At 49.8% G+C, this 27124-nt stretch overlaps 1 protein-coding gene across 1 annotated transcript in view; it reads left to right on the top strand.

Annotated features, from left to right (window-relative positions):
* The window catches only part of FBXO41 (F-box protein 41), a 457910-nt gene that overhangs the window by 130472 nt on the left and 300314 nt on the right, over positions 1-27124 (top strand). The window contains exon 2 of the mRNA XM_085642773.1: positions 11111-12097. Within this exon, the coding sequence (XP_085498899.1) occupies positions 11367-12097 (731 nt within the window). The 5' untranslated portion in view covers positions 11111-11366. The remainder of the gene's footprint in view (positions 1-11110; positions 12098-27124) is intronic.

The raw sequence follows: 27124 nt of genomic DNA, 5'->3' as shown, positions 1-27124 counted from the left end.
CAGGGGAAAAACATGCCAGTTTACAGAGGAATTACCCCCCGAAATTTTTATTAGCCCCCCACCCCTAAAATACAACCAATAAATACATAACTAAACAAAGCACGACAGAGTGGTCGCAAAGTGGCCCGTTTGGTTTTATTTACACTCAACACATTAGCGCCACCTTACAGAGTTTGCCAGTGAAGCGCTACTTTTCTTTTCATGTCGTTTGCTTTTCAAGCAAAAACACTCATTGATTTCTGAATAATTAGTGTAAAAGCGTTAAGTTGTATTCCCTATAAGGGTTTGCTTTTTTCCAGTATATTGTTACTTTTTTTTTAGGCAGCATATTACTGTAGTCTACTGCATAATTTGAATTGAATTGCTTCCAGGTGTTTATAGCGGGGCACAATTGGGTGTAGCTGAAGGCAGTGTGAGTTTCTCTCAGTTGGGCAGTATGGTGTTCAGTGGGGTAGAGGATGTGGCACCCCGCGGATGACAGAAACTGCAAGGCTCTTAGACAAATGGCTTGTCATAGCACTTTTAAACATATTTGGGACATTCTGCAAATTGCAAAGTCTTCAGATGAATGTATAGTGTTGACCAATAACAACCGAGCGCATGTGTGCATTGTCAATTTAAATAAATGTGGAAAAATACTAGCTGTAGCGTCATCTTTTGCTTGTGGCAAAAATAAATGTGGATAAATACAGAAAAAATGCCCCAAAAATAAATATGGATAAATACAGACGGAAATGGCAACAAAAAAAATACCATAAAACCGGGAGCCCTAGTTATAATCCAAGCACTGACACTAGACCAGGAAATCATGCTTTCGGGTTATATACTTGTGAGACACAAATGGAGCTTATACCAAAAATGTGTAGTGTGTTGTCTAGTGCTGTCGTACCCGCATGCTGTGTTCGCTCCCCATTCACAGGCTCCATCTCTGCCAACTCTTTGATTGTGGAATCCAGTCTGCTCTGAATGGAGGACGTTGGGCCACAGGGGCACTGGGGCTCCCCCCGCAGCCAACAAAAAGAAATATGGGTGTCTTGGGTGGACACCAAGGCACCCAAAAAAGAGATTCATTGCTCCTTGCATACAACGCCGCATAATGCCCTGCAACCGCACACTAATTTGTCCTATGCACACACCCCATGGCACTCTTTATTATAGATGCTCTCCTAACAAGCTCTTTCTAAGCCAAAGTCCGAAACATGCAACTCTGCTGAGTGACCAAGCAGCAGACCTCTGGGGTTGCAAAAGTTATTCAAAATGGCACCCTTTGTGCATCTGGAAGGATTGTGATTAGCTGCTCTTTAAAACACCCTTTAGTTTAAAAAAAAAAAGGCTGCAGACATTGAAGTCTCATCAAACATTTGCAAACATACTAGAATGAAGCACACAAGAGAAAAGGCCAGCCTCTTCCTCTGCAGTTACAGACCAGGTGCAGTATGTCTGAGTGGTATCTTGACTTTGGAGTGCACACGGGCGCCCAGAGCATCCTCAACCAAGCTTGGCAAAGGCCTGGCAGCCTATGCCTGAGGGTCCTGGGAGGGGCTAGCATGGCCATGGTGCAATGAGGAGGTTCATTCAAGAATGAGTGAGGGCTTGTCTATGGAGTGGGACGTGTTTATGGAGTGAGGCATTGCACCTGTGCCTACTGAGGATGCCCCCCACCAGACCAGTGTCAGTGGTAGACAATGCCGTCCCCTCTACCCCGTCAAGCCATACGTCACCCACAACTGGGTACCTTTACCCCACAGAGGAGCTGGGCCCAGTGCATGGTCACACTAGACATACATTACAACAAACAAATGATGGACGGAATGCTGACAATGCAGACATTCTCCCCCAGTCAAGAGATCTGGGTTAAATCCATCGTTCTTTTGCCCACTACGCCACCCCAGTTTAGACATGGCCATATGCAAATCAGTCTTGACCCTGTGCCTCATGGGAACAGTCCAGCCCGAACTGCCAAGCCATGTCTTCCCTGGACCGGAATCAAGCATCCTAGGACCGGTTTCTGGCTATCAGCCGTCATCAGCCAGGATAGCTTGACTCCAGTGGCGTAGTGAGCACGGGTCCCACGTCTGGGAATACCCATCCCACTTAGGGCGAAAAGCATTACAACAAACAAATGATGGACGGAATGCTGACAATGCAGACATTCTCCCCCAGTCAAGAGATCTGGGTTAAATCCATCGTTCTTTTGCCCACTACGCCACCCCAGTTTAGACATGGCCATATGCAAATCAGTCTTCCCTGGACCGGAATCAAGCATCCTAGGACCGGTTCCAGGGAAGACATGGCTTGGCAGTTCGGGCTGGACTGTTCCCATGAGGCACAGGGTCAAGACTGATTTGCATATGGCCATGTCTGAACTGTGGTGGCGTAGTGGGCAAAAGAACGATGGATTTAACCCAGATCTCTTGACTGGGGGAGAATGTCTGCATTGTCAGCATTCCGTCCATCATTTGTTTGTTGGAACGCTTTTCGCCCTAAGTGGGATGGGTATTCCCAGACGTGGGACCCGTGCTCACTACGCCACTGGAGTCAAGCTATCCTGGCTGATGACGGCTGATAGCCAGAAACCGGTCCTAGGATGCTTGATTCCGGTCCAGGGAAGACATGGCTTGGCAGTTCGGGCTGGACTGTTCCCATGAGGCACAGGGTCAAGACTGATTTGCATATGGCCATGTCTGAACTGTGGTGGCGTAGTGGGCAAAAGAACGATGGATTTAACCCAGATCTCTTGACTGGGGGAGAATGTCTGCATTGTCAGCATTCCGTCCATCATTTGTTTGTTGGAACGCTTTTCGCCCTAAGTGGGATGGGTATTCCCAGACGTGGGACCCGTGCTCACTACGCCACTGGAGTCAAGCTATCCTGGCTGATGACGGCTGATAGCCAGAAACCGGTCCTAGGATGCTTGATTCCGGTCCAGGGAAGACATGGCTTGGCAGTTCGGGCTGGACTGTTCCCATGAGGCACAGGGTCAAGACTGATTTGCATATGGCCATGTCTGAACTGTGGTGGCGTAGTGGGCAAAAGAACGATGGATTTAACCCAGATCTCTTGACTGGGGGAGAATGTCTGCATTGTCAGCATTCCGTCCATCATTTGTTTGTTGGAACGCTTTTCGCCCTAAGTGGGATGGGTATTCCCAGACGTGGGACCCGTGCTCACTACGCCACTGGAGTCAAGCTATCCTGGCTGATGACGGCTGATAGCCAGAAACCGGTCCTAGGATGCTTGATTCCGGTCCAGGGAAGACATGGCTTGGCAGTTCGGGCTGGACTGTTCCCATGAGGCACAGGGTCAAGACTGATTTGCATATGGCCATGTCTGAACTGTGGTGGCGTAGTGGGCAAAAGAACGATGGATTTAACCCAGATCTCTTGACTGGGGGAGAATGTCTGCATTGTCAGCATTCCGTCCATCATTTGTTTGTTGGAACGCTTTTCGCCCTAAGTGGGATGGGTATTCCCAGACGTGGGACCCGTGCTCACTACGCCACTGGAGTCAAGCTATCCTGGCTGATGACGGCTGATAGCCAGAAACCGGTCCTAGGATGCTTGATTCCGGTCCAGGGAAGACATGGCTTGGCAGTTCGGGCTGGACTGTTCCCATGAGGCACAGGGTCAAGACTGATTTGCATATGGCCATGTCTGAACTGTGGTGGCGTAGTGGGCAAAAGAACGATGGATTTAACCCAGATCTCTTGACTGGGGGAGAATGTCTGCATTGTCAGCATTCCGTCCATCATTTGTTTGTTGGAACGCTTTTCGCCCTAAGTGGGATGGGTATTCCCAGACGTGGGACCCGTGCTCACTACGCCACTGGAGTCAAGCTATCCTGGCTGATGACGGCTGATAGCCAGAAACCGGTCCTAGGATGCTTGATTCCGGTCCAGGGAAGACATGGCTTGGCAGTTCGGGCTGGACTGTTCCCATGAGGCACAGGGTCAAGACTGATTTGCATATGGCCATGTCTGAACTGTGGTGGCGTAGTGGGCAAAAGAACGATGGATTTAACCCAGATCTCTTGACTGGGGGAGAATGTCTGCATTGTCAGCATTCCGTCCATCATTTGTTTGTTGGAACGCTTTTCGCCCTAAGTGGGATGGGTATTCCCAGACGTGGGACCCGTGCTCACTACGCCACTGGAGTCAAGCTATCCTGGCTGATGACGGCTGATAGCCAGAAACCGGTCCTAGGATGCTTGATTCCGGTCCAGGGAAGACATGGCTTGGCAGTTCGGGCTGGACTGTTCCCATGAGGCACAGGGTCAAGACTGATTTGCATATGGCCATGTCTGAACTGTGGTGGCGTAGTGGGCAAAAGAACGATGGATTTAACCCAGATCTCTTGACTGGGGGAGAATGTCTGCATTGTCAGCATTCCGTCCATCATTTGTTTGTTGGAACGCTTTTCGCCCTAAGTGGGATGGGTATTCCCAGACGTGGGACCCGTGCTCACTACGCCACTGGAGTCAAGCTATCCTGGCTGATGACGGCTGATAGCCAGAAACCGGTCCTAGGATGCTTGATTCCGGTCCAGGGAAGACATGGCTTGGCAGTTCGGGCTGGACTGTTCCCATGAGGCACAGGGTCAAGACTGATTTGCATATGGCCATGTCTGAACTGTGGTGGCGTAGTGGGCAAAAGAACGATGGATTTAACCCAGATCTCTTGACTGGGGGAGAATGTCTGCATTGTCAGCATTCCGTCCATCATTTGTTTGTTGGAACGCTTTTCGCCCTAAGTGGGATGGGTATTCCCAGACGTGGGACCCGTGCTCACTACGCCACTGGAGTCAAGCTATCCTGGCTGATGACGGCTGATAGCCAGAAACCGGTCCTAGGATGCTTGATTCCGGTCCAGGGAAGACATGGCTTGGCAGTTCGGGCTGGACTGTTCCCATGAGGCACAGGATCAAGACTGATTTGCATATGGCCATGTCTGAACTGTGGTGGCGTAGTGGGCAAAAGAACGATGGATTTAACCCAGATCTCTTGACTGGGGGAGAATGTCTGCATTGTCAGCATTCCGTCCATCATTTGTTTGTTGGCACACTAGACATACTACAAAGAAATGTGCACGCAAGCTAAGGCGTGGCTGCCTTGCATGTGGGGGATGTCCCCTCTCCAGCAGAGTTACAGTGTATCAAGAGGAGGAAGGGGGAGGGGCTGCGTGAAAAGGCACACACCCCTTTATAAAGTGCACCCCTTGGGCAAGTGACTGGAGCACTAACAGAGGCAGGAAGGGATGGGGTTGGCTAGAGAAGGTTTCTGTGGAGCCTTCTGGACCCCTTATGTACACAGTGCAGGTGTGCAGATGTGTAAGTCCAGAAAGCACTTGCATGGGAAACTAGAAGCTAAAGTAAGTTGTGGAGAGCAGAGGTTGGCCAGCCTGTTCCAAACCTCCACATACCAGGCTGGATGAAAGTGCTGCTCAGTTTAGTCCCAAAAAGAGAATCTCCACTTTTCTATCACCTGTCGTGACCAGAGGACCAGATTCCTGCGTGCAGGACTCAGACGCGAACAAGGCCAGATAACTGGTCAGTCTATGCAGAAATGGGGCTAAAATGTGAAAATGTGCCAATAAGTCAGGCCCTTCAGGCTATTACCGGTACACTCTGGGGACTCTTATCTGTTGGGCATTCAATGTGAGGTGATGCCAGTTGGGGTTCGGGTTTTAAAACATTTAGCACCGTTTTGGAGCGGATTCCAAAGCTGCAAATCTGATGCCGTTGCCAGGACATGCCCAGCTAAACCCAGCTGAGCAGGAGGACCAGGGGAATGGGAGGGATTATTAAAGTCGTGACGTGTAGAAAACTGAGATGCTGCTAACGTAAGACAAGACGTAAGAGCCTCCATCGACACAGGCATCATTGGGGGATCAAATTGTTCTGATTCCCAGGGAATTAAGGCTTCCAAGCATTTATTTTGCCGGTGCATGAAATGATGAGCAGTTACCGCTGTGAACTTAGGAAAGACCAACAGCTAATGGGCCCCTGAATGCAAATGAGTGGCACCAGGCAGAGGTTATGTTGGAAAAGTGAGATGGAGATGGGAGTGGAAATTAAACAACCTTCGGTTTAAGGGTGGAAAAGAGGCTCAAGGATACATGGAGGGATGGGAGTACATTTCTGATGGATACAATGGTGTGTCTATGTGGTTGCCACAAATATTGATGTTTTTTCAGAGGCAACAGAGACATCCGTTTTTGTCTGTTTTGGAAGAGATGCTTAAGTTTGGAATAGAGACTTGTGATAGAGGATAAGCAGCACAATGGTAAATTTGTAGAGTTATGTAATGTGGTTAGTGCTTAATTTGTAAATCAATAAGTTTCGGGCCCAAAGTTTTGCTCAGAAGCCCTGGGCTGGTGCTACCGATGGTCAGGGTGCTGAATACCAATGCTGTGTAGCCTTGATTCGACCTCATGCCTCCACCACCAGACCCTCCCTGCCTTTTCATCTCACTTTCTCAGGTTCTTTTTCATCCCTGCTTTCCCCCTGGTCACTCTTTTTCCGTCTTTCTCTTCCTCCTTCTTCCTGCTTTTGTGTTTTTCTCTTTCTTGATCTGGATCAAAATCTGTTGACAAAAAGTGTCAGTCCCCAAAAATGAGTGCGAGTGGGTCCACCAGCAACCACCAGCTCAAATGAAGCACTGCATGTGCGACTGGCTGCACCGTTGTGCGGCAAATACCAGGCCAGACTGGCAGTCCTGCCCCTCTCGCAATTTCCCAGCAGATATGGGGCTGCTTTCAGTGCAGGATTGGCTGCAGTGACCAAACCACGCCTGATGACACCATTCTAGCCACAGTCTCCTGCAGGGAGGGGCTGGCTTGGACATCCATGCTAGGCCTGATGTCCATCTCTAGTGCAGCCCTGAAGTGGGCCTATAGCTTGCCCTCATTGATCGAAAAGTCCATTCATAGAACTCACTGTTAGACATGAGGTGAGAACACCGTATTATGCATATGGCGCCCTTTCCCAGGCTGCGCCACAGCGCACCTTTCAAAAGGTGTGCTGTGGTGCAAACCGCGGCAGTGCACGTATTGCAAAAATGTGATGCCCACAGTGCAGCCACGAAGATGCGCTGCTTTGGTGGTAGCGCAGTTAAGTGAAATACGGGGGGGCTGCTTCAAAGCCCCTCCGTGTTTCACAGTACAGGCAGCAGGCAGCATGCCCAGTGGCGTAACGCAAGTTGAGGGGCCCCCCCCTGCCACAGACACGGAGGGGCCCCCACTCTGGATCTAATCCGAGCTCTTGGGCCAGAGTACTGTGCTGTGGGGCCCCCCCCTGCAGCTCGGGCCCCCCCGCATCGCAGGGGCTGCGGGGGCCTGTGTTACGCCCCTGAGCATGCCGCCTGCAATCTGTAGAGGGCGAGAGGACCTCTTGCAGGCCGGTAGAGTGAGTGACTGCACCCGCCTGCAGGGGGATGTCGGAGGGGATCGACGGGACATCTTTCTACTCTCCAAAGACTGCCTTTAGGAGGTGCACTGCAGATGGCTGTCAACTGGTCTGTGGACGAGGACTGGGTGGATACTGGTGTGTGTGGATACAGACCCACACCAAACATGACACCATTTTCTAAGAGAAACGTGGGAGATTTTTTAAAACAAATCTGGAGAACATACTTCTATTGACTTCTATTGAGGCCTGAATCGTGTCTATTGTTATTTATGGAACTTGAAAGTGTGCTGCTGCAGGATCGGACATCAGGAATGCAAATGTAATATATGGAGAAAACGCTATGGCAGGCATAGAGCGAGACAAAAATGTTGTGCACTGCCCTGCAGGGACTAGTCGTGTGTGACTCGGACTCAGGTGCACACAAGACTAGTCCCTGTCGGCAGAAGCCCACAGAGGAATCGGGCTTTTGCATGCAGGAATTGGGAGGCGGGAGGCTATCTTTGAAATCGGTAGTCTCCAGCCTGAATCGGGAGGGTTGGCATGTATGTCACACTTGCCTTGGGTCTGGGAAAGGAATGCAAAGTTCATGACGAAGACAGCAGCCCCAGACCTGCCGGCCTTCCCTAGCCGGGCACTGATGACAGCACTGTCCCTGAAAAGGGATACTGTCCATAGATGCAGCAGGTAAGGACGCAAGGGCCCCTCATTGTAGTGTACGCGTACATAAATAATTCCATTTCCGGTGAGTCCCCCTTCTGCCTTTCAAAGTTAGCACATCTGCCTAGCAAGTATATTCGAAGCCGCTTTGTGATTGCCCGCTGTGCTGTTGTCAGGGCTGTGGTGCTGCCATCCCTGTGTCTTCACAAGGCTTCCTCACCCAACCCCCTGCCAGGAGATGTCTTATTTTACTCTGGTTGCCGAGGAGAGGAATCCTGCTACCTGCCTCAGGCCCCGCTTACAAAGACTTCACACTCGACGCAAATACCCTTCTCTCGCACTCTGAGCCGGGAGGTGGCCCGGTGTGAAACATGGCAGCTCATTATCGAGGCGGGGCGGAAATAGACCGCGGAGTTCGTCACTGCAGACGGCGTCTTGTGAAGAGATTCACCTCCGCTCTCCCTCAGCAACCCCTCCGCCATCACTGGGGACTACTTCCTGGCAGCCACCAGAGCTTCTCCGTGCTTCAAAGTCATGAATGAAACCTGGCAGCAATGAATGTCATTCAAAGGTCTCTCACTCTTCCTCTGTAGCATGGGAACTCCATTCTCAGACATTTTCCTTGGTACCAAAAAGCATGGTCGTGTGAGTGACCCAGAGCCACTGATGCCAGCAGGGGTGTAAACTGGGCATAGTGGGGGCTAAGAATCTAACCACATGGTGTGGACAGTGAGTCGTAGAGTTACTTTGATGGTTTTATCCCTCGTCTACAGACCCCCGGACCCCGAGCACAGTTCAGCGACTCCGTCGCCGACTTCATCAGCACACCCGACCTCGCCTCCACGGACTACATCCTCCTCGGGGACCTGAACGTCCACCTCGAGAAAAAACAACGACTCCAACTCCTCCACCCTGATCGACAACCTCACCAACCTCGGACTCAGACAACTCGTCACAACACCCACCCACCCACTCCTCCAGCCACACGCTTGACCCCATCTTCTCCGCAAGCCCCAGCGTTTCCTTCAACCACACCACCAAACTCCACTGGACTGACCACCGCTGCATCCACTTCACCTTCCGGAAACCCACCACGCACCACAGCACCCAACAGATGCCTCGTCGCTGCTGGAGCAAAGTCACTGAAGACCAGCTATCCACCACCCTCGCCTGGAGCCCACCCGCAGACCCCTCCGACCCCAACACCGCCGCCCACAACCTCAGACAGTGGATCGACGACTGCTCCAACACCCTCGCCCCGCTCAAGAAACCCTCCAACAGTCACACCAGCAAGAAGGCCAGCTGGTTCACTGAAGACCTCCAGGCCTCCAAGCAAACCTGCCGAAAGCTAGAGAAGAACTGGCCCCATGAACGAACATCGGAAAGCTACGCAGCCCACAAGACCGCCACCCGCAGACACGGAGAAAGAGATAACCATGTAGTGGATGAACTGCACAATGCGAAACCAGGAAACCTGGCATGAATCCTGGCTTCCCCTCATGACCACATTTTTGTTATCTTAGGCAATTTTTTTTTTTTTTACCTTGCCTCTTTTTCATTCATTATCACAAGTGAGAGCACATTCAAAGACTTGAGTTTGGGATGTGCACCATACAAAACTCTCTCTTGTGTTCGATTTAAAAGACTATAACATTGTTCCATTTGTAATAACAACCTTGGCCACATAGAGGGTGCCCATGACAACTGACTGGCCTCTCTGTTCCTCAATCATGGTTGTCAGACATTGGCCAGGGCATGAATGTTTCTAAGTTCATGTTTGAAAACTATCACTTTAAGAAAGTTTGCTTAATGCAGCAACATAACCTGTGAAGCACTTCCACTTGTTAGAGAAATACACTTTTTTTTTATTTTGAAGAGCCTTTATCGAATTGGTACATATTTGTTGACCAACGCCACATCTCTTCTGTGCTTCTTTTCCCTTAAATAAAAGATTGCCCATTTGTTTATCATCTTTCTGAATGTCAGTGCTCAGTCAAGTAAACGGCAGCCCAGTGCTGCGGGTCCCCAGGGGACAGCGCGTGATGGTCAGGTGGGTCACACGATGAATGAGTGTCCCTGCTCTTTAGTTATCTCTACAACCCCTGAGCTCCTCAGGCCCTGGGCTGTCAGATGAGCTGTCCTGTCAGCCTCCAGCACCCCTAGGGGCGGAGCTACACGCGCTTGTGTGCTCTGTGCTCCTCCCGTTAGAATCAGATAGTAACAGATAACCAGGCATTCTGTGCCTTTATGCGATTCAGTGGCTACAGCGATTTCCACATAACTATAGATTTGCAGCATTTGCTGGATAATCAATCACTTGTTGCAAAATTTTCGGAAATTTTTAATTAAAAAAATTGTTACTAGCTCAAACGGATCAAAAGTTACAGAAAACACTGTCATATATGTCGCCGAACAGTGGCAGGTCCTTGCAAAGACGTTTGTCACCATTCAGTTGCTGATTGCTGTACTAATGAGGTGAAACTTTCTTCATAAAGAGTTAACATGTAACATGTAAAAATTAGAAAATAATGAAGTAATACTGCCATAAAGTGTGCAACATTACACCCTATAACTTGCCATTTCTTGTTGCCTAATGTAGTCAACGATGTTACATAATTTAGTCCTCCCCTGCTGCACAATTCCAGTGGCACTGATAATAACTGGTAGTGTGGCTTTATTTGAGGGCCACCAACTGGGACCCCTTTGCTTCTCTTCTTCGCCTAGTTCCTATTGTGCCTGCCTTTTATCTGCTATGTGAAACATATTCTCAAAAACCATGAAGTAAAGACCCTCAGCAGAAATAATGCTTCCACTGTTTATGTTTTCCTCCTTATTAAAGCTTTTTTGGAAAAACTGGTCACAGACCGCATAAATTGTACCGTGGTGTATGCATGTATATGTGAGTTTTGTATAGCGTAAATCCAACTACAGAGCAATCCAGTGTGGTCCAACTTATCTTAACTATGCAGCTGTATCACAACTAGTTTATGAATCCCTAGTGAAAAACATGTCCTTGTGCTATGCTGACCTGAGTCTCCTTTCTGTTATAGGGTAAATCATAACAGATCAACACATGTGACGACTTTTCTTGGGATGCTCCAACAGGCGAGGTCTGAAAATCCCACTGTCCAGTATTCTGACCCAGGCCGGATATGACTCAGAGGAGCCAGCGATCTGCCCCTTGGTCTCACCCTTCCACCCCCTCTGCTCTCCCTGCCGGGCCTTTCCTGCCATTGCACAATGACTAACCATTTGCCACTGGTTCCTGGAGGGCTGCCCAGAAGGCCTTGCGGTGTTAGCTGAGGAATGGCATCCCTGGACTTGCCCTATCGATGTCCGCGATGTGGGGAACACAAGCGCTTCCGGAGCTTGTCATCCTTGCGGGCACACCTAGAGTACAATCATACCTATGAGACGCTCTATGTCCTCTCCAAGACCAACAGCATCTGTGATGCAACCGTCTTCCCTCTGGTTGGAGATACGGCGGTCCTGACACCAACCACCCGCCGGGACACCTTTGAGAGCACCTCCTTCCAGGAGAAAGAGCAGAGGTTCACATGTGACTTGATCCCGGCAGATGACGCGGACCCCACATCTGCTAGATTTTTGCATGACATAGACATTCCTCTTAGTGAAATATTTACCAAAAAGAGCATGATGTCTACCACTCCACCCAACGCAGTGGCAGCCGCGGCCGCAGCCTCGGCTGCTGTAGACGCTGCCTACGAGGAAGGCTTGGCCAGACTGAAGGTCAGGGCTTTTGAGAAGCTGGAAGTAGACAAGAGGCTGGAGAAGCTGACTGAGGAGGTGGAGCAGAAAATCGCCACCCAAGTTGGCCGTCTCCAGGTGGAGCTAGACAAAAAAAGCACAGAGCTGGAGCGGGCAAAGCAAGAGAGTGTCAAGCTGAGCCAGGAGAAGCAGGAGCTTGAAGACAGGGCTTCGGAGCTCACGCGTCAAGTTGATGTGAGCGTGGAGATGCTGGCCTCCCTGAAGCAGGACCTGATACAAAAAGAGCAAGAGCTCACCAAGAAGCAACAGTAAGTATTTCACTTTGTGGTAAAATGTATGCAGAAGGAGCAATTAAAAAAGTATTTCATGTAAAGTAGAAATAAATGTACTTGAAGTGGCTGCCTAGATTGTCTAGACCACACTGCCCAAAAGTCACTCTAATAACAGTTTAGATGTAGTAGAAATAAATGTCAACTAAACATAGCTACTCAACATGTTTCGGCCAAAAGTGAAATTTTAGTGGCTCTTCTTCAGGAATCCTTTAGTTTTTTTTTATTATTTCTACAGGAATCATTTAGGTTTTTTTTATAATTTCTCCTCTCATATTGTCACTAAAGATAATTTATCAGGTACTTATTTTCCCAAACGTGGTTGATGAATGTTTTATTGATCTCTTGTATAGAAATGTTGGCACTTAACATCTCTGGCAAATACACATGTAAACTGTCAACATACATTTAATGTCCTTAAAGAAAATGAGCTACTCTTGTTGTTTCAGTAATGGTCACTAGTACTAGAAGGCCATTGTTTTGATATTTTCATTGTTATCCTGTGTGGTGGTATAAGAACAATATTGGTACATTTAAATTACCGCAGTCTATTCCCGTAACTGGGAGTCAGTGATCTCCAACACAAATAGAAACTGCAGCTGTAGGTAAGACAGATCAGTGAGCTGAGACACCGCTGCTTGGATGGTCCTACAACCTGCAGTTAAGATCACTCCAAGGTTATTGTGTTCTCTTTACTCCTGCCTGCTGGGAGTACATTTTTAAGAGCATGCTCGACAATTCCCATCTGAATGGACATTTAGATACGATTTTTTACAACCTACATTTGTGATGTGGCGGCACAGCTCAGTATAAACCTCACACTTGCATATATCTGTGGCCAGCTTGCCTTTTTTTGAGGTGGTCAGCACATTGATGCTTATGTACAAATGCAATAGACACTGAAATACTGATGGTGCCAACTTGCAAAGAATCATAAACATAGTTGAGGGACTGACATACATTTTGCAGGAAAACTGAAAACTTAATCGTACATTGAGGGCGACCGAACCGGACGAGCATAGACCAGAGCAAGAGAGGTGTGTGAAGTAACTGGTTATTAAAGCTTCCCGTACCTTACAACCCAGTGTTCATCTTGACAAGAAACTGAAGATTTTGCCTGGTGGGAGATATCGTAAATTAAAACTAATAAGCATTGGCAAAGCCAATAGGTCTGGCTTTGTGCTAACACATGTAAACATAACTTTCACAAATGCTGTTTAGAAAATGTAAGAGAGACATATGGACTTTGGCAATACTTGGAATAAAAGGTAGCAAAACAGGACTGCTTTGTGTTTAGAATGCATGTAGGAGATAAAGAAATGAAGGTGGAAAACAGTGCGATGCTTGAGTTTACTTTTAAGATGTAAAACAGTCCCTTGTGCATTTCAATGGATGCACGGCACGAGAAGTAGAAGAACCAAGCAAGCAGCCAATTGCATGAGATGAAAGAGAGAAATGGGTCCCTAGGGAGGAGTCAAGCCCACACTATGCATATTTTACAGAGCTGGTAACAATAGGTCGTGGTGACAGCTGAGCTGGGAAGCCAGACTTAAGACGCCTTCCACTGCCTCCTTAAGAGTTCTAATATTGCTGTGCATGCAGTGTGTAGAGCACCGAGGGATTCTGAGGTGTACATTGGACTGAGCGATGTGACGTGCCTTATGTGTTGTCTTGTGTAGTGGGGGCTCTACCCAGCCGGGTTTCAAAGCGCTGTGCAGTGCAGGGGTGGACAGGAACAGAGATGGGACAATCATGGACTGGGGGAGCACAACAGGTCGAGTGCAGTATACACACAAGAGTGACAATATGTCTGGAAGTGGAACGAATACAGCACAAGGGAGGGGCACATAAGTAGATGAGCGGTGCATGGGGTGTTCATAAAACAAAGGCTGGGCATAAGCATATTTATTCGTCTTGCAAAAGAACAATAACAATCAGGTTCATAGAGTCAAATCAGCAGGTGATGGTGCGAGAAGGTGTTCGGGGTTTAACAACTCATACAGTCTGCAGAGCAGGAGGGTGTGAAGTAGACAGACTGAGAGTGATGGAAGAGAGACAGGCAAGTGAAGAAGAGCCATCAATCACAGACATTGGGCAACTGCTAATGTAAAGTCAACATAAGCACCGCGGGGCATTAAAGAGCAGCAACATAAGATCACATATTCAGATAAAGAAACACAAAAAGCTTCATGGGGCAGTAAATAGATGAAAGGTTCCGACTTTTAAAGCAAAAACAGCGCGGGGATCCGGTGATAGGTACAGGGCGTAGAAGCAGACCAAGGGGCATATCGCTGGCCGTACATAGCGATAGAAATATTATCGCCGGCTGTCGCTGAATATCATCCCCATGATAACGCTATATTTACAACGCATAGCGCTATGGCGATAATATGTCAGCGATAGCGGTGTTTTCAATGGAACATCGCTGGTTTTCCTGTGATGTTCCATTGAAAACAGCGATAACATTGCTGACACGTCCCTGTGGTCCTATCAGCATAATCCATCTCCCATTAAAAGTATGCCTTAGTCAGGAATTTAACAGACGTTAAATTCCTGTGTTAAGGCTGAGGTAGCGCAAAATTTTTTATCGCTGCACCTCCTTGTTAATATCGCGGAGCTGCCTTCACGATATTAACATGTGTTGTTTTCACAGCCACGCCTTCTTTGCATCTCATTAGCGATGCGAGGCGACGCTGTGAAAAAACGGGCTCTAAATCAAGGAAACACGCGCTAGCGTGTCCTTGATGATATTGCGATATAACTATCGCCACTTTTTGCCCAAAAATGGACGCTAAAGCAGCGATAATTATATCGCCAGCCCTTGCTAATATGCCCCTAAAAGTGAGTGAGAGGCGAGGAGGCTAAGCCATTCACGCGCTTAGAAAACCAAGAAGGGAAGGCAGCGCTGAGGGGGTGCACAGGAGAGGGGAGATTCGACTGTCAGATGTAGGTGTTTCCCATGGAGCAAGTTCTTAAGAAGGGACTTGAAACTCTAAAAGATGGGCCCTTGTTTATAGTACAGCATCTACCCTCCTCCTGTAGTGTTTCAGGTGCCTTGGAAGGCCGCGCCTGGACATCTCTGACATCGGAAGGCTGTTGATTGGCAGACAAGTTATCTGAGTACATGGTCGAGGACCTGCAGCCCCAGGGTGGCCAGTGGTCACAGCTGGAACAAGGGTGGCCACATGGGCAGTATTTTTTTACCCGTGTGGTCTGAATTTTTATTTCCATGGCACTGAAAGGAAATAGGAAACGAGTGAAATGCGGTACTTTTCCCTGTTGAAATATAAACCTTAGACAAACACATAGAGAACTTAAAACGTGTAATCTGTCTAAATTATGTACATAAAGCTATAGGAGCAAACATAGGGATACTTGCCATGTTTCAAAAGAATATTGAAAATATTAAACAAATTCTTGAAAAAAGATCAACAAAATATCCTTTGTTCCTAGAAGATCGCAAACTGTACTGAAATTCCATTGATATTCAAGTTGCATTCTTAATTTCTTTTTTAATGTGGTGCAGGTAATCACTTGATAAATGCCCCCTCATTTGTTTCCTTATAACAAACAACCATCGTGCCCCAATCCAGTGCCGTTTGGACATAGCCTCATAGTAGTGGCTTTAACTTCGCCCCATTGGAAATGCCCGGCTTCTCTTTTTGTAAAGAAACGAGGGCATCCTTGCAAGCTACTTCCGGTGCCTCTCTTACACGACCAATCAAGCCACGCCCACACCACTCTTGCTGTCCAGTACCATAGCGTACTCTCTTCAAGTGTACCTGCCCGCCTGGGGTGGCACTCTTACTCGTGTGGGCATGGTTGGCACACGTCCTTCACTCTTGCGTGTAACATGTAAGGAAGAGATACAGACAGTCACCAAACAATCCCAAGTCCTCCCTTCTCGTCATTAGATGTAGGCACCCCTTCCTGAATGAAGAAACCCGCTTCTAATGCTAGGGGGGGGGCTGTGCTCTTGGGACATTGACATGGAAGCCTTTGTAGCAGCAGGGTACATATCAGAACCCCGCTTCTAATGCTAGAGGGGGGGCTGTGCTCTTGGGACATTGACATGGAAGCCTTTGTAGCAGCAGGGTACATATCAGAACCCCGCTTCTAATGCTAGAGGGGGGGCTGTGCTCTTGGGACATTGACATGGAAGCCTTTGTAGCAGCAGGGTACATATCAGAACCCCGCTTCTAATGCTAGAGGGGGTCTGTGCTCTTGGGACATTGACATGGAAGCCTTTGTAGCAGCAGGGTACATATCAGAAACCCGCTTCTAATGCTGGAGGGGGTCTGTGCTCTTGGGACATTGACATGGAAGCCTTTGTAGCAGCAGGGTACATATCAGAACCCCGCTTCTAATGCTGGAGGGGGTCTGTGCTCTTGGGACATTGACATGGAAGCCTTTATAGCAGCAGGGTACATATCAGAACCCCGCTTATAATGCTAGAGGGGGGCTGTGCTCTTGGGACATTGACATGGAAGCCTTTGTAGCAGCAGGGTACATATCAGAACCCCGCTTCTAATGCTAGAGGGGGGGCTGTGCTCTTGGGACATTGACATGGAAGCCTTTGTAGCAGCAGGGTACATATCAGAACCCCGCTTCTAATGCTAGAGGGGGGGCTGTGCTCTTGGGACATTGACATGGAAGCCTTTGTAGCAGCAGGGTACATATCAGAACCCCGCTTATAATGCTAGAGGGGGGCTGTGCTCTTGGGACATTGACATTGAAGCCTTTGTAGCAGCAGGGTACATATCAGAAACCCGCTTATAATGCTAGAGGGGGGCTGTGCTCTTGGGACATTGACATGGAAGCCTTTGTAGCAGCAGGGTACATATCAGAACCCCGCTTCTAATGCTAGAGGGGGGGCTGTGCTCTTGGGACATTGACATGGAAGCCTTTGTAGCAGCAGGGTACATATCAGAAACCCGCTTCTAATGCTAGAGGGGGGCTGTGCTCTTGGGACATTGACATGGAAGCCTTTATAGCAGCAGGGTACATATCAGAAACCCGCTTATAATGCTAGAGGGGGGCTGTGCTCTTGGGACATTGACATGGAAGCCTTTGTAGCAGCAGGGTACATATCAGAAACCCGCTTATAATGCTAGAGGGGGGCTGTGCTCTTGGGACATTGACATGGAAGCCTTTATAGCAGCAGGGTACATATCAGAAACCCGCTTATAATGCTAGAGGGGGGCTGTGCTCTTGGGACATTGACATGGAAGCCTTTGTAGCAGCAGGGTACATATCAGAACCCCGCTTATAATGCTGGAGGGGGGGCTGTGCTCTTGGGACATTGACATGGAAGACTTTGTAGCAGCAGGATACATATCAGAAACCCGCTTCTAATGCTGGAGGGGGGCTGTGCTCTTGGGACATTGACATGGAAGCCTTTGTAGCAGCAGGGTACATATCAGAACCCCGCTTCTAATGCTAGAGGGGGGGCTGTGCTCTTGGGACATTGACATGGAAGCCTTTGTAGCAGCAGGGTACATATCAGAACCCCGCTTCTAATGCTAGAGGGGGGGCTGTGCTCTTGGGACATTGACATGGAAGCCTTTGTAGCAGCAGGGTACATATCAGAAACCCGCTTCTAATGCTAGAGGGGGGGCTGTGCTCTTGGGACATTGACATTGAAGCCTCTGTAGCAGCAGGGTACATATCAGAAACCCGCTTCTAATGCTAGAGGGGGGCTGTGCTCTTGGGACATTGACATGGAAGCCTTTGTAGCAGCAGGGTACATATCAGAAACCCGCTTCTAATGCTGGAGGGGGTCTGTGCTCTTGGGACATTGACATGGAAGCCTTTGTAGCAGCAGGGTACATATCAGAACCCCGCTTATAATGCTAGAGGGGGGCTGTGCTCTTGGGACATTGACATGGAAGCCTTTGTAGCAGCAGGGTACATATCAGAACCCCGCTTCTAATGCTAGAGGGGGGGCTGTGCTCTTGGGACATTGACATGGAAGCCTTTGTAGCAGCAGGGTACATATCAGAACCCCGCTTCTAATGCTAGAGGGGGGGCTGTGCTCTTGGGACATTGACATGGAAGCCTTTGTAGCAGCAGGGTACATATCAGAACCCCGCTTATAATGCTAGAGGGGGGCTGTGCTCTTGGGACATTGACATTGAAGCCTTTGTAGCAGCAGGGTACATATCAGAAACCCGCTTATAATGCTAGAGGGGGGCTGTGCTCTTGGGACATTGACATGGAAGCCTTTATAGCAGCAGGGTACATATCAGAAACCCGCTTATAATGCTAGAGGGGGGCTGTGCTCTTGGGACATTGACATGGAAGCCTTTGTAGCAGCAGGGTACATATCAGAAACCCGCTTATAATGCTAGAGGGGGGCTGTGCTCTTGGGACATTGACATGGAAGCCTTTATAGCAGCAGGGTACATATCAGAAACCCGCTTATAATGCTAGAGGGGGGCTGTGCTCTTGGGACATTGACATGGAAGCCTTTGTAGCAGCAGGGTACATATCAGAACCCCGCTTATAATGCTGGAGGGGGGGCTGTGCTCTTGGGACATTGACATGGAAGACTTTGTAGCAGCAGGATACATATCAGAAACCCGCTTCTAATGCTGGAGGGGGGGCTGTGCTCTTGGGACATTGACATGGAAGCCTTTGTAGCAGCAGGGTACATATCAGAACCCCGCTTCTAATGCTGGAGGGGGGGCTGTGCTCTTGGGACATTGACATGGAAGCCTCTGTAGCAGCAGGGTACATATCAGAAACCCGCTTATAATGCTAGAGGGGGGCTGTGCTCTTGGGACATTGACATGGAAGCCTTTGTAGCAGCAGGGTACATATCAGAAACCCGCTTATAATGCTAGAGGGGGGCTGTGCTCTTGGGACATTGACATGGAAGCCTTTATAGCAGCAGGGTACATATCAGAAACCCGCTTATAATGCTAGAGGGGGGCTGTGCTCTTGGGACATTGACATGGAAGCCTTTGTAGCAGCAGGGTACATATCAGAACCCCGCTTATAATGCTGGAGGGGGGGCTGTGCTCTTGGGACATTGACATGGAAGACTTTGTAGCAGCAGGATACATATCAGAAACCCGCTTCTAATGCTGGAGGGGGGGCTGTGCTCTTGGGACATTGACATGGAAGCCTTTGTAGCAGCAGGGTACATATCAGAACCCCGCTTCTAATGCTGGAGGGGGGGCTGTGCTCTTGGGACATTGACATGGAAGCCTTTGTAGCAGCAGGGTACATATCAGAAACCCGCTTCTAATGCTAGAGGGGGGCTGTGTTCTTGGGACATTGACATGGACGCCTTTGTAGCAGCAGGGTACATATCAGAACCCCGCTTCTAATGCTGGAGGGGGGGCTGTGCTCTTGGGACATTGACATGGAAGCCTTTGTAGCAGCAGGGTACATATCAGAACCCCGCTTCTAATGCTAGAGGGGGGGATGTGCTCTTGGGACATTGACATGGAAGCCTTTGTAGCAGCAGGGTACATATCAGAACCCCGCTTCTAATGCTGGAGGGGGGGCTGTGCTCTTGGGACATTGACATGGAAGCCTTTGTAGCAGCAGGGTACATATCAGAAACCCGCTTATAATGCTAGAGGGGGCTGTGCTCTTGGGACATTGACATGGAAGCCTTTGTAGCAGCAGGGTACATATCAGAAACCCGCTTCTAATGCTGGAGGGGGGGCTGTGCTGTTGGGACATTGACATGGAAGCCTTTGTAGCAGCAGGGTACATATCAGAAACCCGCTTCTAATGCTAGAGGGGGTGCTGTGCTCTTGGGACATTGACATGGAAGCCTTTGTAGCAGCAGGGTACACATCAGAACCCCGCTTCTAATGCTGGAGGGGGGCTGTGCTCTTGGGACATTGACATGGAAGCCTTTGTAGCAGCAGGGTACATATCAGAAACCCGCTTATAATGCTAGAGGGGGGGCTGTGCTCTTGGGACATTGAAGCCTTTGTAGCAGCAGGGTACATATCAGAACCCCGCTTCTAATGCTGGAGGGGGGGCTGTGCTCTTGGGACATTGAAGCCTTTGTAGCAGCAGGGTACATATCAGAAACCCGCTTCTAATGCTAGATGGGGGCTGTGCTCTTGGGACATTGACATGGAAGCCTTTGTAGCAGCAGGGTACATATCAGAAACCCGCTTCTAATGCTGGAGGGGGGGCTGTGCTCTTAGGACATTGACATGGAAGCCTTTGTAGCAGCAGGGTACATATCAGAAGCCCGCTTCTAATGCTAGAGGGGGGCTGTGTTCTTGGGACATTGACATGGACGCCTTTGTAGCAGCAGGGTACATATCAGAAACCCGCTTCTAATGCTGGAGGGGGGGCTGTGCTCGTGGGACATTGACATGGACGCCTTTGTAGCAGCAGGGTACATATCAGAACCCCGCTTCTAATGCTAGAGGGGGGCTGTGCTCTTGGGACATTGACATTGAAGCCTTTGTAGCAGCAGGGTACATATCAGAACCCCGCTTCTAATGCTAGAGGGGGGGCTGTGCTCTTGGGACATTGACATGGAAGCCTTTGTAGCAGCAGGGTACATATCAGAAACCCGCTTCTAATGCTGGAGGGGGGGCTGTGCTCGTGGGACATTGACATGGAAGCCTTTGTAGCAGCAGGGTACATATCAGAACCCCGCTTCTAATGCTAGAGGGGGGCTGTGCTCTTGGGACATTGAAGCCTTTGTAGCAGCAGGGTACATATCAGAAACCCGCTTCTAATGCTGGAGGGGGTCTGTGCTCTTGGGACATTGACATGGAAGCCTTTGTAGCAGCAGGGTACATATCAGAACCCCGCTTCTAATGCTAGAGGGGGGGCTGTGCTCTTGGGACATTGACATGGAAGCCTTTGTAGCAGCAGGGTACATATCAGAAACCCGCTTATAATGCTAGAGGGGGGGCTGTGCTCTTGGGACATTGACATGGAAGCCTTTGTAGCAGCAGGGTACATATCAGAAACCCGCTTATAATGCTAGAGGGGGGCTGTGCTCTTGGGACATTGACATGGAAGCCTTTATAGCAGCAGGGTACATATCAGAAACCCGCTTATAATGCTAGAGGGGGGGCTGTGCTCTTGGGACATTGAAGCCTTTGTAGCAGCAGGGTACATATCAGAACCCCGCTTCTAATGCTGGAGGGGGGGCTGTGCTCTTGGGACATTGAAGCCTTTGTAGCAGCAGGGTACATATCAGAAACCCGCTTCTAATGCTAGAGGGGGGCTGTGCTCTTGGGACATTGACATGGAAGCCTTTGTAGCAGCAGGGTACATATCAGAAACCCGCTTCTAATGCTGGAGGAGGGGCTGTGCTCTTGGGACATTGACATGGAAGCCTTTGTAGCAGCAGGGTACATATCAGAAGCCCGCTTCTAATGCTAGAGGGGGGCTGTGTTCTTGGGACATTGACATGGACGCCTTTGTAGCAGCAGGGTACATATCAGAAACCCGCTTCTAATGCTGGAGGGGGGGCTGTGCTCGTGGGACATTGACATGGACGCCTTTGTAGCAGCAGGGTACATATCAGAACCCCGCTTCTAATGCTAGAGGGGGGCTGTGCTCTTGGGACATTGACATTGAAGCCTTTGTAGCAGCAGGGTACATATCAGAACCCCGCTTCTAATGCTAGAGGGGGGGCTGTGCTCTTGGGACATTGACATGGAAGCCTTTGTAGCAGCAGGGTACATATCAGAAACCCGCTTCTAATGCTGGAGGGGGGGCTGTGCTCGTGGGACATTGACATGGAAGCCTTTGTAGCAGCAGGGTACATATCAGAACCCCGCTTCTAATGCTAGAGGGGGGCTGTGCTCTTGGGACATTGAAGCCTTTGTAGCAGCAGGGTACATATCAGAAACCCGCTTCTAATGCTGGAGGGGGTCTGTGCTCTTGGGACATTGACATGGAAGCCTTTGTAGCAGCAGGGTACATATCAGAACCCCGCTTCTAATGCTAGAGGGGGGGCTGTGCTCTTGGGACATTGACATGGAAGCCTTTGTAGCAGCAGGGTACATATCAGAAACCCGCTTATAATGCTAGAGGGGGGGCTCTGCTCTTGGGACATTGACATGGAAGCCTTTGTAGCAGCAGGGTACATATCAGAACCCCGCTTATAATGCTGGAGGGGGGGCTGTGCTCTTGGGACATTGACATGGAAGACTTTGTAGCAGCAGGATACATATCAGAAACCCGCTTCTAATGCTGGAGGGGGGGCTGTGCTCTTGGGACATTGACATGGAAGCCTTTGTAGCAGCAGGGTACATATCAGAACCCCGCTTCTAATGCTGGAGGGGGGGCTGTGCTCTTGGGACATTGACATGGAAGCCTCTGTAGCAGCAGGGTACATATCAGAAACCCGCTTATAATGCTAGAGGGGGGCTGTGCTCTTGGGACATTGACATGGAAGCCTTTGTAGCAGCAGGGTACATATCAGAAACCCGCTTATAATGCTAGAGGGGGGCTGTGCTCTTGGGACATTGACATGGAAGCCTTTATAGCAGCAGGGTACATATCAGAAACCCGCTTATAATGCTAGAGGGGGGCTGTGCTCTTGGGACATTGACATGGAAGCCTTTGTAGCAGCAGGGTACATATCAGAACCCCGCTTATAATGCTGGAGGGGGGGCTGTGCTCTTGGGACATTGACATGGAAGACTTTGTAGCAGCAGGATACATATCAGAAACCCGCTTCTAATGCTGGAGGGGGGGCTGTGCTCTTGGGACATTGACATGGAAGCCTTTGTAGCAGCAGGGTACATATCAGAACCCCGCTTCTAATGCTGGAGGGGGGGCTGTGCTCTTGGGACATTGACATGGAAGCCTTTGTAGCAGCAGGGTACATATCAGAAACCCGCTTCTAATGCTAGAGGGGATCTGTGTTCTTGGGACATTGACATGGACGCCTTTGTAGCAGCAGGGTACATATCAGAACCCCGCTTCTAATGCTGGAGGGGGGGCTGTGCTCTTGGGACATTGACATGGAAGCCTTTGTAGCAGCAGGGTACATATCAGAACCCCGCTTCTAATGCTAGAGGGGGGGATGTGCTCTTGGGACATTGACATGGAAGCCTTTGTAGCAGCAGGGTACATATCAGAACCCCGCTTCTAATGCTGGAGGGGGGGCTGTGCTCTTGGGACATTGACATGGAAGCCTTTGTAGCAGCAGGGTACATATCAGAAACCCGCTTATAATGCTAGAGGGGGCTGTGCTCTTGGGACATTGACATGGAAGCCTTTGTAGCAGCAGGGTACATATCAGAAACCCGCTTCTAATGCTGGAGGGGGGGCTGTGCTGTTGGGACATTGACATGGAAGCCTTTGTAGCAGCAGGGTACATATCAGAAACCCGCTTCTAATGCTAGAGGGGGTGCTGTGCTCTTGGGACATTGACATGGAAGCCTTTGTAGCAGCAGGGTACACATCAGAACCCCGCTTCTAATGCTGGAGGGGGGGCTGTGCTCTTGGGACATTGACATGGAAGCCTTTGTAGCAGCAGGGTACATATCAGAAACCCGCTTATAATGCTAGAGGGGGGGCTGTGCTCTTGGGACATTGAAGCCTTTGTAGCAGCAGGGTACATATCAGAACCCCGCTTCTAATGCTGGAGGGGGGGCTGTGCTCTTGGGACATTGAAGCCTTTGTAGCAGCAGGGTACATATCAGAAACCCGCTTCTAATGCTGGAGGGGGGGCTGTGCTCGTGGGACATTGACATGGAAGCCTTTGTAGCAGCAGGGTACATATCAGAACCCCGCTTCTAATGCTAGAGGGGGGCTGTGCTCTTGGGACATTGACATTGAAGCCTTTGTAGCAGCAGGGTACATATCAGAACCCCGCTTCTAATGCTAGAGGGGGGGCTGTGCTCTTGGGACATTGACATGGAAGCCTTTGTAGCAGCAGGGTACATATCAGAAACCCGCTTCTAATGCTGGAGGGGGGGGCTGTGCTCGTGGGACATTGACATGGAAGCCTTTGTAGCAGCAGGGTACATATCAGAACCCCGCTTCTAATGCTAGAGGGGGGCTGTGCTCTTGGGACATTGAAGCCTTTGTAGCAGCAGGGTACATATCAGAAACCCGCTTCTAATGCTGGAGGGGGTCTGTGCTCTTGGGACATTGACATGGAAGCCTTTGTAGCAGCAGGGTACATATCAGAACCCCGCTTCTAATGCTAGAGGGGGGGCTGTGCTCTTGGGACATTGACATGGAAGCCTTTGTAGCAGCAGGGTACATATCAGAAACCCGCTTATAATGCTAGAGGGGGGCTGTGCTCTTGGGACATTGACATGGAAGCCTTTATAGCAGCAGGGTACATATCAGAAACCCGCTTATAATGCTAGAGGGGGGGCTGTGCTCTTGGGACATTGAAGCCTTTGTAGCAGCAGGGTACATATCAGAACCCCGCTTCTAATGCTGGAGGGGGGGCTGTGCTCTTGGGACATTGAAGCCTTTGTAGCAGCAGGGTACATATCAGAAACCCGCTTCTAATGCTAGAGGGGGGCTGTGCTCTTGGGACATTGACATGGAAGCCTTTGTAGCAGCAGGGTACATATCAGAAACCCGCTTCTAATGCTGGAGGAGGGGCTGTGCTCTTGGGACATTGACATGGAAGCCTTTGTAGCAGCAGGGTACATATCAGAAGCCCGCTTCTAATGCTAGAGGGGGGCTGTGTTCTTGGGACATTGACATGGACGCCTTTGTAGCAGCAGGGTACATATCAGAAACCCGCTTCTAATGCTGGAGGGGGGGCTGTGCTCGTGGGACATTGACATGGACGCCTTTGTAGCAGCAGGGTACATATCAGAATCCCGCTTCTAATGCTAGAGGGGGGCTGTGCTCTTGGAACATTGACATTGAAGCCTTTGTAGCAGCAGGGTACATATCAGAACCCCGCTTCTAATGCTAGAGGGGGGGCTGTGCTCTTGGGACATTGACATGGAAGCCTTTGTAGCAGCAGGGTACATATCAGAAACCCGCTTCTAATGCTGGAGGGGGGGCTGTGCTCGTGGGACATTGACATGGAAGCCTTTGTAGCAGCAGGGTACATATCAGAACCCCGCTTCTAATGCTAGAGGGGGGCTGTGCTCTTGGGACATTGAAGCCTTTGTAGCAGCAGGGTACATATCAGAAACCCGCTTCTAATGCTGGAGGGGGTCTGTGCTCTTGGGACATTGACATGGAAGCCTTTGTAGCAGCAGGGTACATATCAGAACCCCGCTTCTAATGCTAGAGGGGGGGCTGTGCTCTTGGGACATTGACATGGAAGCCTTTGTAGCAGCAGGGTACATATCAGAAACCCGCTTATAATGCTAGAGGGGGGGCTGTGCTCTTGGGACATTGACATGGAAGCCTTTGTAGCAGCAGGGTACATATCAGAAACCCGCTTATAATGCTAGAGGGGGGCTGTGCTCTTGGGACATTGACATGGAAGCCTTTATAGCAGCAGGGTACATATCAGAAACCCGCTTATAATGCTAGAGGGGGGCTGTGCTGTGCTCTTGGGACATTGACATGGAAGCCTTTATAGCAGCAGGGTACATATCAGAAACCCGCTTCTAATTCTAGAGGGGGGGCTGTGCTCTTGGGACATTGACATGGAAGCCTTTGTAGCAGCAGGGTACATATCAGAAACCCGCTTATAATGCTAGAGGGGGGGCTGTGCTCTTGGGACATTGACATTGAAGCCTTTGTAGCAGCAGGGTACATATCAGAACCCCGCTTCTAATGCTAGAGGGGGGGCTGTGCTCTTTGGACATTGACATGGAAGCCTTTGTAGCAGCAGGGTACATATCAGAAACCCGCTTCTAATGCTGCAGGGGGGGGCTGTGCTCTTGGGACATTGACATTGAAGCCTCTGTAGCAGCAGGGTACATATCAGAAACCCGCTTATAATGCTGGAGGGGGGGCTGTGCTCTTGGGACATTGACATGGAAGCCTTTGTAGCAGCAGGGTACATATCAGAAACCCGCTTCTAATGCTGGAGGGGGGGGCATTGCTCTTGGGACATTGACATGGAAGCCTTTGTAGCAGCAGGGTACATATCAGAACCCCGCTTCTAATGCTGGAGGGGGGGCTGTGCTCTTGGGACATTGACATGGAAGCCTTTGTAGCAGCAGGGTACATATCAGAAACCCGCTTCTAATGCTAGAGGGGGGCTGTGTTCTTGGGACATTGACATGGACGCCTTTGTAGCAGCAGGGTACATATCAGAAACCCGCTTCTAATGCTAGAGGGGGGGCTGTGCTCTTGGGACATTGAAATGGAAGCCTTTGTAGCAGCAGGGTACATATCAGAAACCCGCTTCTAATGCTAGAGGGGGGGCTGTGCTCTTGGGACATTGACATGGACGCCTTTGTAGCAGCAGGGTACATATCAGAAACCCGCTTCTAATGCTAGAGGGGGGGCTGTGCTCTTGGGACATTGACATGGAAGCCTTTGTAGCAGCAGGGTACATATCAGAAACCCGCTTATAATGCTAGAGGGGGCTGTGCTCTTGGGACATTGACATGGAAGCCTTTATAGCAGCAGGGTACATATCAGAAACCCGCTTATAATGCTAGAGGGGGGCTGTGCTCTTGGGACATTGACATGGAAGCCTTTATAGCAGCAGGGTACATATCAGAAACCCGCTTCTAATGCTAGAGGGGGGGCTGTGCTCTTGGGACATTGACATGGAAGCCTTTATAGCAGCAGGGTACATATCAGAAACCCGCTTCTAATGCTAGAGGGGGGCTGTGTTCTTTGGACATTGACATGGAAGCCTTTGTAGCAGCAGGGTACATATAAGAAACCCGCTTCTAATGCTAGAGGGGGGGCTGTGCTCTTGGGACATTGACATGGAAGCCTTTGTAGCAGCAGGGTACATATCAGAAACCCGCTTCTAATGCTAGAGGGGGGCTGTGCTCTTGGGACATTGACATGGAAGCCTTTGTAGCAGCAGGGTACATATCAGAAACCCGCTTCTAATGCTAGAGGGGGGGCTGTGCTCTTGGGACATTGACATGGAAGCCTTTGTAGCAG

The sequence above is a fragment of the Triturus cristatus genome, chromosome 2_2, assembly GCF_964204655.1.
Source record: "Triturus cristatus chromosome 2_2, aTriCri1.1, whole genome shotgun sequence".
Taxonomy (NCBI): domain Eukaryota; kingdom Metazoa; phylum Chordata; class Amphibia; order Caudata; family Salamandridae; genus Triturus; species Triturus cristatus.
Note: the sequence above shows the minus strand (reverse complement) of the source record. Positions and strands in the feature narration are given on the sequence as shown.